General features: G+C 49.2%; 2 protein-coding genes across 2 annotated transcripts; one reads left to right on the top strand and one right to left on the bottom strand.

Moving 5' to 3' along the window:
• Positions 1-859: 859 nt before the first annotated feature.
• Positions 860-12,924, bottom strand: VFPPC_10573 (hybrid NRPS/PKS enzyme; the record flags this gene model as incomplete). Its single annotated transcript, XM_018288916.1, has 5 exons — positions 860-5,421; positions 5,481-6,057; positions 6,117-6,420; positions 6,475-11,916; positions 11,972-12,924. 5 exons carry the CDS (start codon positions 12,922-12,924, stop codon positions 860-862), a joined length of 11,838 nt encoding a protein of 3,945 aa, XP_018138046.1.
• Positions 12,925-13,758: 834 nt separating this feature from the next.
• Positions 13,759-14,265, top strand: VFPPC_14788 (hypothetical protein; the record flags this gene model as incomplete). Its single annotated transcript, XM_018292556.1, has 1 exon — positions 13,759-14,265. One exon carries the CDS (start codon positions 13,759-13,761, stop codon positions 14,263-14,265), a length of 507 nt encoding a protein of 168 aa, XP_018138047.1.
• Between the last annotated feature and the right edge of the window lies 1 nt (position 14,266).

The following is a 14,266-nucleotide window of genomic DNA, read 5'->3' on the forward strand; positions in this document are numbered from 1 at the left end:
CAGGAAATATAGTATTAGCATACGCTAGAAAGAAGTCTACTTCTAGGGTTATCTCTTTATATATGGCGGCATCTTTAATAGTATTAGAAAAAATAGAGCAGCTATTAGTATTATGTGTAGTTTTATATTAGCTTTAGGCTAGAAGGCTAGCTTTCTAAGAGGACATATTATTAGCTATATTATTAAGGGATGTGAACGACTTCTAACACTAAAATAGTTAGGATGGCATAAACAAGTATATAATTGTCCTCATACACAAGAATGAATAGATTCTGTATGATAATCTGACCCATTTATGGACATAGACTAGTTGTTGTCTAACATCTTAAAACCCGATTTCTCACAAGGGATAGGAGGCATTATTTGTGGTGCGTCTCTAAAATTATCTTCTTATTAAGTAGACTAGATTTATGGCCCAAGGATCAATCTCTGCCATACCTAGGTGCTCAGAAATCTCTAGTCGATACATCGGCCTGATACACGACATCCGTCATTCACGCCAAATCTTACCCATCAAGTCCACCGCAAAGTCGCCCCCTTCCCGAACAAGCTCGCGAAATGGCTTCTGCTCATGCAAGCTCACAAAATGGCTCCCACCTCGAGTCCCCGCGAACCTACGCTGGAGTTGGTAAATAGGCGATCGCCGCGCCTTTGTATCTAGACCACAACGTGTACTAAACTACTTCGTTAGCGAAGCAAAGACCAAGTCTATCCGGCAGCTCCATAATGTAGAGGAAACGCTCTTCAATAAATTTATATTGCTTAGGATCAGGTAAAAAAACTACGCAGAAATACAACACTTCTAATACAAAAGTCAGAGAAACTGCCGCCATTCTATAATAATAACATGGAAAAATTATCATGTCTCGCGCTTTACCAGCAACGGCATCCTAAACGCGCCATTGGTCTGCCTCAAAAAGGCGGCTACCAACTCGTCCAGCCCTGCTTTCTCTGCTTTGTCCACCCATTTCCGGAAGGGCAGCAGAGACACCTCAGTGCCTAATCTTCCGTCAAGAACATCTTTGAAGCTGTCGATAGGGAACACTGTATCACCGCTCTGGTGTATATACTCGACAGTGGCGTTGTCAGTCCTTTCCAAACGACGAAAGACTGAGCTGATGATACCCCTGGCGCAGGTGTCAACACCCACAAAATCAAAAGCTCCTTGTGCACCTGCAGAAGCAAGGTCGGGTACCACACGGAGAGACTCAGACCATCTCCAGACGCTGTGAACAATGTCACGGTCTCCAACATCAGTGCCAGTGATGTTACTTGGACGGTGAATCGCGACTGGGAGGCCAAGTTTCTCCGCTGCTCGTTCCAAGATGCGCTCGCTAGCCCACTTTGCAGCAACATATCCGTTCGAACCATCAGTTGCGGGTGGGAAGGGCGCCACGGAAATCTCCTCGAATGATGCTGTCTGCGGTAGTCCACCTACACCTGCTGTAGATACATAGTGAAAGCTGGGGACAGGAGTGTCACAGGCACGGGATACTCGCACCGCAAGATCTAGAAGCTGTCTGGTGCTACCAACATTGGTAATACGCAGTGATGGATATGATTTCATATGCGAGACTTCGGCACCGTTGTGAATGATTGCTGCGGAGGAAGAGAATAGGTCCTGCGCTACGGACTCCTCCAAGCCAAGTCGTGGGGCGGCTAGATCTCCCGAATGAAGAACAATCTTCTTGGACGAAGCTAGATCGTCGGGTAATTTTCGACCAGGACGGACAGCCAGACAATGTACCTTGAGAATCCTGTCGCTGGCAATAAGCTGGCGCAGAATCTCGCGGCCCAAGAGGCCAGTACTGCCTGTAAGCAATATGGTTATTGGTGTACCTTCCCTATCCGCATTTTGTGAGACGTTGATTGTAGGAAGGGTGGCATCCAGTGCGGACTCAGCCTCCCAATCCACCTGCTCCAGCTTGGGAGAGTTTGTGCGATCCAGCTGTGCAGCGAGCATCTCCAGAGTACTGGCTTGGAAGAGGTCGGCCAACGGTACGGAGGTGTCAAACGCGTCCTTGATGCTCTTTCGCAGGCGGATGAGAAGGAGAGAGTTTCCTCCCACAGAAAAGAAGTCAGACTGCTTCCGGATCGGAATAGGCAAGGCTTGGTCAGCGAGCGTGTCCTGCCAAACCTGTCGCAACTTTTGCTCTGTGAGTGTCAGGTTCTCAGGAGCATCTTCAGAGTCGACTTCCAACGGAACTGCAGAAAGAGACTTGGTATCAAGCTTCCCGCGCTCCGTGAACGGGAGGCGATCTAGCGGAACCGCAATTGCCGGGCGCATGTACACTGGCAGAGGGAGACTCTGGATGAGTTTCCGCAGATAGGTCGTCGATGCTTCCTGTTGACCTGCTTTGCTTCTGTAATCCGCAGAAAATACGACAAAACTGAAAAGCGTTTGGTGCGTGTCGCCCTTCACAATTGTTGCCGCGTCGCTTATTGCCCCCTTGGAGGATTGTATTATGGCGTTGGAAATCTCACCAAGTTCAATCCTGATACCTCGTATCTTGACCTGCGAATCACCGTCAATTCGCCCGAGGAAAGCAAATGATCCATCACTGAGCTGGCGTGCCTTGTCTCCTGTGCGATAGATCGTATTCCAGCCGTCATAAACTGTCCCCACTGGTTTCTTGATCTGATCTGGCCAGAACTTGGCTGCCGTGAGGTCGGGTTGGCCTACATAACCAGTTGTGATACACGGTCCACAAACGCATAACTCTCCTGGCCAGCCCAAGGGAGCGGGCTGTAGCTTATCATCTAAAACATAGACGCCATAATTGGGAATAGGGGGTCCCACGGGTACCTTTGGGTCGTCTCCCCAATTGTCATCATGGTACTCTACCTTGCCGAGCGAAGTGATAATGGTAGCTTCTGTGGGGCCATAAGCATTATACAAGGTTAAGTCTTGAAGGCCTAGATTCCGGAACTTTTGCAAGAGGCTGACAGTGAACGCCTCTCCTCCGCAAAGTGCGATGCGCCAGGATCGACATTCAGACAGGATATGGCTGCCATGTTGAAGCAAGGCAGACATTTCAGAAACAATGAAAAGAGTAACGGTAACTCTTTCTCTTCGTATGAGATCTGCCAGGTCTGCAGGATCACCGCGATTGGAACCTAAGATCAATGCCGCGCCGTTGCTCAAGGCCATGAACATCTGTGACAAAGAGGCATCAAAACCTAGCGCACTCTGTTGTAGCACAACATGTTTGTTGGTGAGCCCCAGGCTGTTGGAAATGGAAGCGAAATGAATTGAACAGTTTGCATGTGTTAGCATAATACCCTTTGGCTTGCCAGTTGATCCACTCGTGTAGAGAATAAAAGCCGGGTCAGAAAGCTTCGAGACATTTGGCATGATGCTATCAGCAGTCTCGGGGATGGTTGAAAGATCAACAGTAGGCGTCAGTCCCGAAAATGCGAACAGCTTGTCTTTGGTGGCTAGATGGTAGATGATGAGACCAGGATCACACTCTGTGACTACAGCTTCCAGTCTCTCATTGGAGTTGCGGACATCCAGAGGGATGTACACGGCACCGACTCTGTGAATTGCCAGGATACACGCAATTGAATCAACTGTTGGCTCACAATAGACCGCCACACGTGATCCATGAGTGATGCCAACTTCGCCAAGTGCCAAGGCGATGGCGAATACTCGTTTCTGAGTCTCAAGATATGTGCGGCTCGCTCCGGCCATGTCTTTCACAGCAAGGGCATCAGGATGCTGTTCTGTTTGCCAGTCCACTCGCTGTGACAGCGTCTGCGTATTTGGCCACTGGAAATCGATGACGGGTCCAGTTCCAGCAATCAGTGCCTTGCTAGACAGCGTCTTGGACATGGACACCTCATTGAGACGCTGAGAGGTGTCGGTAGCCAAAGAATCGAGCAGATCCACGTATGTCGTGACGAGGAGCTCAGCACCTTCTTGATCATACATGTAGTCCTGCATGGAGAAAGTGAGCATTCCGCTGCCATCATCCTTCTCATCAATCGAGATGGCCAAGTCGAATGGCGCTTTAGCATCCTCGTAGTTCAGAAAGCTCATTTTCGCGTCACCCATTTGCGGAGCTCTCAGAGCTCCCATGCGATAATTGATAAGGACTTGAAATAAGGGCGTGTTTGTCGATGAGGTTGGAATCTGCAACTCCTTCAAGATTGTCTCCAATGGGACGCCAGCATTTCCCAGAGCACCGTATGCCTTGCCCCGTGTGTTGCGCAAGGTTTGCAGAAAACGCTCCTTTTTATTGACCTTTAGCCGGAGCGGCACCATGTCCAACAAGAATCCGACTGTGTTCAGAAACGATTTGTCATGTCGGTTTGCATCAATGATACCAAGAACAACGTCGTTTAGATCCAAGAAACGATTCAGTAAGACGACAAATGCCGACAAGTAAAAGTGGAAGCTAGTACACTTCGCTTCTAGACTTGCCTTCTTTATTTTTGCGACAAGGGTTGGGCTGACGTCAAATATATAGTCCAAGGTATTGTAGCGAGTCAAGGCCTTCCTCGTGCTCACTTTAGCAAAAGGGAACAGGGGCAACGGCGATGGTGTGACCGGAATTTCCTTCTTCCAGTAGGCCAGCTTATCCGCATGGGCATTAATTGAGACAAGATGTCGTTGCTTGGCTGTAAATTCAGCGTATTGCGCCAAAGATGGAAGGTTTGCTGTTTCAGAGTCGTAGAATTGCGCTAGATCATTCAACGTAATCTGCCAGCTTACTCCATCCATGATGATGTGATGATACCCAAAGATAATTGTGTGCTCATCGGGGCCCTGAGATACTAGGGTAGCGATAAGAGTATCGGCAATGCTTAAATCAAAGTGGTACTCCGCGATTTGGCGGAATTCCCGATCAACATCCTCAGTCCCATTGCCTGATGACACCTTAAGCACAAACGGTCGTGATGTTAGGATGCTTTGAGTTGGCTCTCCAGTGCATGGGTCATTGTAAAAGGCAGTTCTGAAACTCTCATGCCGTTGTATCAAAAGATGGAATGCCTTGTTGAGCCGTGAAGCGTCAATAGGACCCGTGAGTCGATATGACGTGGTGCAGTTGAACGGCGTTTTCTGGTCAAGATAAACTGAAGGGAACCATAACCTATTCTGGCTGTAGGACATTTTTTCTGTATACTTGACCGCAGGCAAATCCAACTTATGTGGACTGACATATCCCGAATCAGGAACTGCTTCTGTCTGAGGGGTTGGGGCTGCCTCGCCAGTATCGGTGGTGGTTGTGTATCCATCACTAGATGAAGCGCTTATGTATTGATTGCCAGGGTTTTCAGTAGTATGTTTCTCCTCTGGTGCAGTGTTAATACTGTCAGTTTGTCTACTTGGAATTGGAGGAGACGTGATAGATTCTTCCACATTCGGTGTTTCCTGGCCAATCTCAAGAGCTAATTTCGAGGCAACTTCGTCGCACACTTTCTTTGTCAGCAGTTCACCTACCAGAAATAAATACAACGGCAATGTATCAACTTACACTCAGCTATGGATGCACCTCCTAGGATCTGAAGCACGGGTACATCAGCGTCAAGCTCTCTCAGGAACCAAGAGCGGATATCTGAGGCACTGAGAGAGTCAGCTCCGAGGCTGGTGAGGTCATTGTCAGGGCGTATGGATTCAGGTGGTAAGTTTAGCATTACTGCGAGTCTAGAAGAGAAGAATTGCTGAATGGTCTTGGATGCTGCATCCAAATTTTGGCAAGTAGCGAGCCTCTGTTTAAGATTCTGAGCTTGCAGCTGAGCGTCGTCCTGGTTAACTCCCCGGTGGCGAAGATAATGATGGGAGTATAAAGGGTAAGAAAGCCACCTATTTTTAATGTTTTCGCTGGCATTCCCGGGTTCAAATCTTTTGATACCTGCCAATACTTCTGGATGGTGGCTGTTTGCCTTTGCCGATGAGATTGCTTCACCGAGGACGTAGTGCAAATCGCACTCTGAAATTCTCATGAAAGGAGAGGTTGTCAAACTATCCGTGTGGCTCCATATGGCATCCACATTTACTAAACTTGCAGGTATTCCGTGTGATCGTGATTGTGAAATAAGGCTCGAGAGATACTATAAAAATGAGTTTGTGTTTGTGGACCGGGAATAGAGTTAAAAGCAGGAGCACTTACACTATTGACTGGTGCATATTCTTTGCGCATACTTGAGATTGCCAAAAAGAAGGCAGGTTTCTTCACCTTTAGCACATCTGTCAGGACCTGCAGTTCGTACATCGTTGTCCTCCACTGTTGCAATACGTCCTGACATTTATCATCGAAAGATTTCCGTGGCCCTGCTCCACCGTAAATGACACCTCCAACATCAGACAAGCTATTCATGAAGCTTTGCAATTGCTGTGGGTTTGCCGGATTCTCTTCTACCAGCTGGACAGAAGTTCCCGGCGGTGTGCCTCGCCAAGTCGGTTTCGAACGAGATCTGACATAATAGTTAGCGTTGTCTCCCACATACATCACATTCATGTCAACTCACTTGCTGCTGATGAAGAGATTTCGTACACCATGCAGGATCAACCAGTCTGAAATGGATTGCTGCAGCTGCGGCTCAACATCGACAAGAAGATGGGACTTTTGCGCGGAGAACAGAGTGTCTGGGTTCAACGGCTCTATAGTAGCTTGAATAGAGTTAGTTTGAGTCCAGTCAACTATGCCCAATCCAGCATAACACTTTGGAAGTCTATCCAGCAATTCGGATACACTGATCTTGCGCAACTGGCCGTCCGGAAACTTCTTAGCGGCTTTGACGGCTGCTATTCCAACACTCTGCAGAACCAAGTGTAATGTTGTAGGCGTAACTGATTTGGACACACGAGTGCTCAATTGGAAGAGTTGCGACTGGTCGCAGACCTCGAAATCCCCTGGTAAGAACTGTAAAATGCGTGACACCAGGCGATTAGGGCGGAGGGACGCGTCAAAGAACAATCTTACACTCCCTGGAAGGGAAGACAAAATAGTTCTCTTGGACGCTTGGGAGGAAATGATGATCCATGATTTGTCTCCGGATTCCTGCTCTGCTCTAGTTGTAACAAAGTAGACAGTCTTCTTTGACCCCTTGCATAGGTCAGAAATGGCCGAGGCAACTATGGGCTCAGGCTCAAAGATTAGTGATTCTCCCGCAGGAAGCATTTGGAAAATATTCTCAGCAATGAATAATCCACTCGCAATCTCTAGCAATCTGTCAATCGTCACAGAGCCCAGATCAACAGCAGAGGGAACCTTCCAAGTGGCACAGACTGGGCCAGGCAACGACAAACTCTCGGTGAGCCCAAGCACTGCGCCTGAGCCATCTCCATGGGAGGCAAAGAGATACAAAAAGGTACCACTAGAGACCTTTAGGGCAAACGGAAGCGAATATGATATTGTAATTGGCTTGACTTTCGTAGGCTTGGCATGAGTCCTTGTTGGCTTTGCATACCATGTTGCCGCCTCCATAGATCCCGTCGGAATAAAGCTTATTCCCGTATCAACAATCTGCAAGTGCTGCTTAATCTGTCGTCGTTGAGAGTTCAATCGGTCGTTCATGTCTTTTATCGGAAGAACGCGGGGGATCATCTCACGGCCATCTCTTATCGCAATTTCCCTTTCCACGGTTAAGAGTCTGCTTTCATTCGCTTTGTCTGGTAAGCTTGAAACGAGAAGGCGGATGAAGCTTTGGAGTATCTTTTCTTCGCAATTTTCAATTGATTCAACATCAAGGAACTGGAGTTGAGCCGATGGAGACTCCTCGGATATAGACTTGCCCAGACCAATTGACGCTGCTTGCTGTGGATGAGCGTTCAGAGAGCCATCAGTAACCCAGAGAATATGAGGCACTAGTTTGAACAGCTGTTGAATCTTTTCGTATGTGGTCATGGTTAGTAATTCAACAAGTGGTTGATCGATGTCTGTCAAGACAATTGCACCTGCAAAGTCCTGTCTCTTGTCAAGCTGCAAATCGTCAAAGGAGTCGATAGTGGAGATGGATGTAGTCCACGGTCTTAGCGACAGGGCCATGTTTTGAATAACTCGATTAGTCGGAAGAGACCTTCCTCCTACAATCAGCAGCCTCTGGTCGTCCAAGAGACTCATCGCCGAAGGCTGAAGCGGCCGCCGCATCAAGTCAATGGTCTCATTTACTGCTTGGGAGACGATGAGTGATATGGCATCACTTGGTCCTTCTGACGAACTCGGTGACTGAGAGTCTATGCCGGAGAACCCAGTTTTGCGGAGAATTCTGTCCAGCTGAACCATGGACAAGGGGCTTCCGACATCCCTTGGGGAATCTCCGCCGCCATCCGAGGCAAGAAGTGCATTCAAAAACAGTCTAGACCATGCAAACTCCTTTGTTGGCTCAACAAGTATCAGGAACCCGCCAGGTCTGATGCTATGTCGCAACTCTTCTAATGCTTGCTCAACAGTGGTGGAGTCTCGGCCGTGAAGAGCGTAGAAAGCGATGGTAAGATCAAACTTCTCCTCGCCGATGGCGCCGTTGAGTAATGGTTTACCGAGACGCAATGCTTCCAGTGACACATAGTTGACTCGAGCAGCATTTACCGCCTCCGGCAACCCTGTGCTGGCGAAAGTGAGGGACGAATAGCTGTCGTCTAGACCTTCAAGAACAAACTTGGAGGGCCCAAGATGTGATGAGCCCAGTTCCAGTACTTTAAGATTCGCAAAACGATGAGAAATCAAATCAATGGCATGGCGAATTGACGAGTTCACCCTTGTGAATACAGAATGTCGCTCCACAAATGCCCGGATAGCATGGTCAATTGTTGGAGTTCGCCCCTTGAGGAGATCCGGAATAAGCTCAATAATCGCTCTCATGGAAGCTGAATCAGTTGCATGCAAAGAAGTCTGGCTTGTAGGGAAGCTGTCCGCATTCTTGGAGTGAGTCACAAACTGAAGCAGGGACTGGAACGCTGGAGACACTGCGTGAGGGCAAACTGTCCATTTAGATCGAACACTGTTGAGAAATCGCCATGACTGCTCCTCCAAAGCCAAAGCTGCTTTTTCAGAATCATGTGTACGTTTTTCGCTGCTGCAAACCACGTCTCCCGCCAAGTCTGGTTTCCAAACTGTGTGACAGAAGAGTTCCCGGTCATCATCTGCAGAAGCCGGACGGAATGATGCAACTGTCAACCCTTCGAACTCGACGAGAAGACGGCCACTGGAGCTATCAAATATCTCAACATCAGCATCAAATGCAGCGCTTGATGACGTCGTAGCATTCGACGACTTGGTAATGTAGCCGTCCAGCTCCAGCCACCGGTCAGATCGAGACAATGCCGAGACGTTGATAGACATCTTGTCAATGCTTCCAGGCAGGAAACTAGACCACAGAGACGTGTCTCCAGGCTCGGAGAATGCAGCATAGGCTACTTGGATACAGCTCTCAATGAAAAAAGGATCGACTGTAAGTGATGCATGATGCGAGCTTTGAGACTTGTCAAACAGAGCAGACGCACGACGCCAGCGTCTCCGAATATTCTGTAGGGCTTGGAAGGGGCCCTCATAGGCCAATCCCATGTCACTGATGGATGAATAAAACTCAGACCCGTCTATCGGCGTCAGGGAGTCGTCAGGAGCCCTGCTAGAAGTCGGTATATCAGCCGTTACTCCGGAAGGGAACAAGACGACCTTGGCAGAAGCCGCTTTCTTAAGAGGTTTGCTACCATCGGGAGGACCTGACAATGCAACAAATTCAGCACAGCATAGTCTGTCGCCGTCACAGTCGCTGGTGCTAGATTGGATCGAGGAAATAACTTCAGCCCCTTGGGATTCTTCAGGAACAATGACAGCGCTGTGGATTGCGAATTCGTGCAGTTCAACAACTTCAACCGTCTGTGTGAGGCCGTTCGCAGCCGCCCACTTCAAGGCAGCCTCCACAGCCATCAAGCAGAATGCTGATGTTGGAACAATTGGCTGGCCTTCAAATCGATGATCTCCAAGCCACGGCACCTCGTTGAGTCGCAGCAAGTTACGCCAACGAATGAAGTTATCATTGTTGCCTCCTGGCATGATGTGTCCTAATAATTCATGGGGTGGTGCGCTCCTACAGCGGAACTCTTTGGACAGCCGGGATTCTCTCCAGTAAACTTGGGAGTGGTCCCAGGGATACAAAGGTAAATCTTTGACCAAGACCGGGGCTACGTACGGCTCTGACGGCTCCGAGGCTGCTGCATAGCCTTCAAAGTCAACAGCAGATGGGCCAAACTGAAGCCACATGAATGAGAGGGCGTCTCCAAAAGCGACGGCATCATTTTTCTTGCGGTCTAGAACACCAACATAAGGAATAGCTTCGTCGGAGACCTCCCTGATTGTCTGTGAAGCAGGTCCTTTGAGGGCCGGGTGCGGTCCAACCTCCAGCACGGCATCGAAGGGACCACATTCAATGGCGGCACGTTCCAGAGCTTGTGAGAATAGCACTGTTTGTGCCATATTGTCCCTCCAGTAAGATGAAGCCAGCTCCTCTGCCGTAGGTGTCCCTTCAGATCCATAAACACTCGAGATCCAACTGCAAGGGAGTTCGGATGGCGACTTGGCTTGGATGTTGCATGCGAGCAGGGAATTTGTGTACGGTTTCGCGCAAGGTAGCATGTGGTGAGAGTGATATGCAGTGTCGACTTGCAGCATTCTAGCAAATTTCTTCTGCGAGTCGAACAGCTCTTTGGCTTCCTTTGCTGCATCCATATCTCCAGATAGAGTGACACCAGAAGGGGAGTTGCTGGCCGCGATGGTAAGCCGTGATGCAAACTGAGGTTGATTACAAAAGTCCTTGGCATCTTCAAACCCCATGCCAACAGCGAGCATGGCGCCCTTTATTCCGTCTTTCCCTTTTGCCAATTTGGCGTAAACTCCTCGGTAGTACGCAATTTTTATCGCCTCATCTGCTGTCAAGGAACCAGCAGCGTATGCAGCTCCAATCTCGCCGGAAGAATGTCCGACGACGGCGCTGAAAGTAACGCCAGATGCATGTAGAAGATCTACCAGGGCAATGGCAATGGCCGTACACAGGGGCTGTGAGAGAGCAGCCTCAGCAACACGCGACTCGGATTTCGTTGCCAAGATTTCCTGCCTCAATGACCATTCGGGTCCGTCACTCAAGTCATTTAAGGTCTTCTCAAGTCGGCCAATAGTGTCACTGAATAGTTTGGAGTTGAGAATGAGGTCCTTCCCCATAGTCGGCCACTGCGCCCCCTGACCAGTAAACACGCCGAGAATGCAAGGCTTTTTGCCAACAAATTTGGAGCGAATACCCAGATCGGTACCGGGGTTAGCCCTTGCCGCCTCAGCCTTTTGCTTCATTTCTTGTGCAATGTCAGAAACTGTTGTTCCTGAAAACGTTACCTTGAACGAATGCACAGAACGGCGGGCACGCAACGTCCAGGAGAGGTCCCGAAGGCTGACAATATCTTCATTTTGTTGCAGATAAGTCGCATAGTCATCAACCATAGCTACCAATGCTTTTTCAGAGTGAGCAGAAAAGAGCAATGGTGCTGGGAAGCACTTATCAGAGCCTTCGTTTGAGGTCAACATGGCGTTTTCCGTATCGGGATGATACGATTCCATGATAGCATGAGCATTAGTACCGCCAAACCCAAAGCTGTTGACGCTAGCTCGGAGAGGTGACCCGGCTTGAAGTCGTGGCCATGGTGTAGGGGTAGTAGGAATCTGAAGATGTGTGTAATGAGGGGCGACTGAGGGATTCAAGTTGTGGAAATGTAGATTCGGAGGAATGACGCCATGCTTCATAGCCAGCAATGTTTTCATCATTCCCGCCATGCCAGCAGCGCCTTCCGTGTGCCCGACTATAGTCTTGACCGAGCCGACGATCAGCTTCCCGGCATTCTTGGTGTCATCGCTCGTTGTTCCATCATGCCCAAAGAAGGCATCATTCACTGCAGATGCTTCCCGTGGGTCACCAGCCTGTGTACTACAACGCTTGTCAGTTATGATCTGCTTAGACTGATAAAACCTTTGCAACTTACCCAGTACCATGGGCCTCAAAGTACTGGCAACGATCCTCAGACTTTGTAATGTCCAACCCTGCCCGTTGATAAGTTTCTTTAATCAACGCTGTTTGAGCTTCCGGGCTAGGAAGTGTGATACCCTTGGTGCGACCATCCGAGTTCACACCAGTCTCTCGAATCACAGCTTCAATGTGGTCACCATCTGCTAATGCATTCGACAGGGTTTTCAGCATAAATGTGACAAACCCGTCTCCGCGAGCGTAGCCCTCGGCACTAACATCCCACATCTTCGACCTCATAGACAACATATGCATATTAGAGGCGGATATGAAGAGCTCCGGACCGAGAAGCAGGTTCGTTCCAGAGACACAGGCTACTCGACTCTCGCCCGCGCGGAGACCCTGTACCGCTTGGTGCAGTGCTACTAGACTGGAGGAACATGCCGTGTCGACTGTCAATGACGGACCATGCCAGTCAAAGAAGTATGATATGCGGTTGGCGTTCAATGCGCTGGACGTACCAGTTACCATATATTGCGAGAAGTAATCCGGATCTCGCACCTGCACATCCATGTAATCACGAATCATGAGGCCAACGTAGACGGATGTGTCACTACCCTGAAGACCTTGTATTGTCAGACCTGCAGCTTCCATGGCTTCGTAGGTCAATTCAAGTAAAATTCGTTGTTGGGGGTCGATGGCCTCAGCCTCCTTGGGCGAGATATTAAAGAAGACAGTATCAAAACACCGGGGATCCTCTTGGAGAAAGTATCCTCCGTGAGTATTCGTGTTGCCATGTTGCTCAGCATTGTCGTGGTAAAACCCATCGAGGTTGAAGCGGCTCTCTGGTGGTGCTGATGCTACATCTCGAGGATTGAGTAGCAAGTCCCATAGTTTCGAGGGTGAGGAGGCTCCACCAGCGAAGCGGCAACTGGAGCCGATAATGGCGATGGGTTCGTTTGATTGGGCCATTGCTTAGAAATTCGTTTAGTGGGGAGAGCCTATCATCGATTCAACCTTAAGAGATGATATTCTGCGGTTAAGGCAGGAGAAAGATAACCAGCAATGGCTTTGGGAACCTTGTCTTTGGATACCAACAAATATTGGGCTTTCTACATTTATTCACGACATGTTTACGCTTTATTGCCATAAGTTACAAGCAGACTTTTCCTATCGGCTCGGACATGTTTGTCTCAACACGAATTCGTAAGTTGCGTTGGCGTAAAGATATTCTGACCCGAGTTGCGTCATCTTGGCACCCCGAAAGTTGGAAAGCCGCCGTCTTGTCCATATCCCCAAGCAAACAACACATAGAACCGCCTTCTCCAAACAGCCAGTCAACTTGCCGATACTAGGAGTCTGTATACGGAGGTGGCAAGTAAACAAGAAAGTTGTCAGGAGGCGAGGTGCGAGTGCCCCTTCTGTCAGCCTGGTGGTAGGAAGCCGAACGCCGATGAGCCATTACCGCTTTGGGTTTGGCATCATACCACTCGAATGCCAAGTTCTATTTAATGGGCGAGTCCTATGAAGAACTAGGGCCCACAAGCTTATCGGACATGAGGAAACTCCAGATGTCGGCTTAGACGGCCAATGGTCGTTGTTCGGATGGTATGTTTCGGCGTTGCCAATCAGCCGCCTGACCTCGAAAACATCCCGTGGTGGACAGCGTCTTTTCTGGGCTTAAGGCTATAATGCACATTTTAAAAGTTGCGAAGCGTCTCAGTCTCTAAAGCAGTTTGAAGGTTCACTTTTGTTTCAATTTTGCTACGATTCATCGACTTTACAGACTTTCCAAGCTTCACCAACATGCCAGTTGTACTTGGACTAAAGCTGCTTCGAGTGGCACCACTCATCTCCTCAACTGCAGGTCTCATGTGCGCTTGGGACCAGCAATTCGCCTTTTCTTCATTCATTGATCCCGGCGTTCCTCAGGAAGCGGCTGGATCTACCCTTCCTCACTGGTTTCCTGCCATCTTTCGAAAGCTGATCTGGGTGGTCAGCATTATTCACCCTCTAGGAGGCGTTCTCGGCCTCGCAAATGGCCTCGGAAGCGCTGGCGCGGCACTGGATAAGCAAACTCGAGCGCTTTACTTGCTAGGCGGTTTTTTTGCGGCTGCCCATCTTGTGTACGGCAAAACAGCTATGCGTATTATTGGCACGATTTGGGATGGCTCTGTGTCAGGAAACAAGAATCTCGGGGCTCTGTACCCATGGCTCCGCCTCAACTGGTGGAGGATCATGACCAACAACTTCCCGGCTGTTGTTTGCTTCTTGGCGGCATTGGTCGGAGCTATCGACGTTCGTACCGGATGAG

This window comes from Pochonia chlamydosporia (assembly GCF_001653235.2).
Source record: "Pochonia chlamydosporia 170 chromosome Unknown PCv3seq00009, whole genome shotgun sequence".
Classification (NCBI taxonomy): Eukaryota; Fungi; Ascomycota; class Sordariomycetes; order Hypocreales; family Clavicipitaceae; genus Pochonia; species Pochonia chlamydosporia.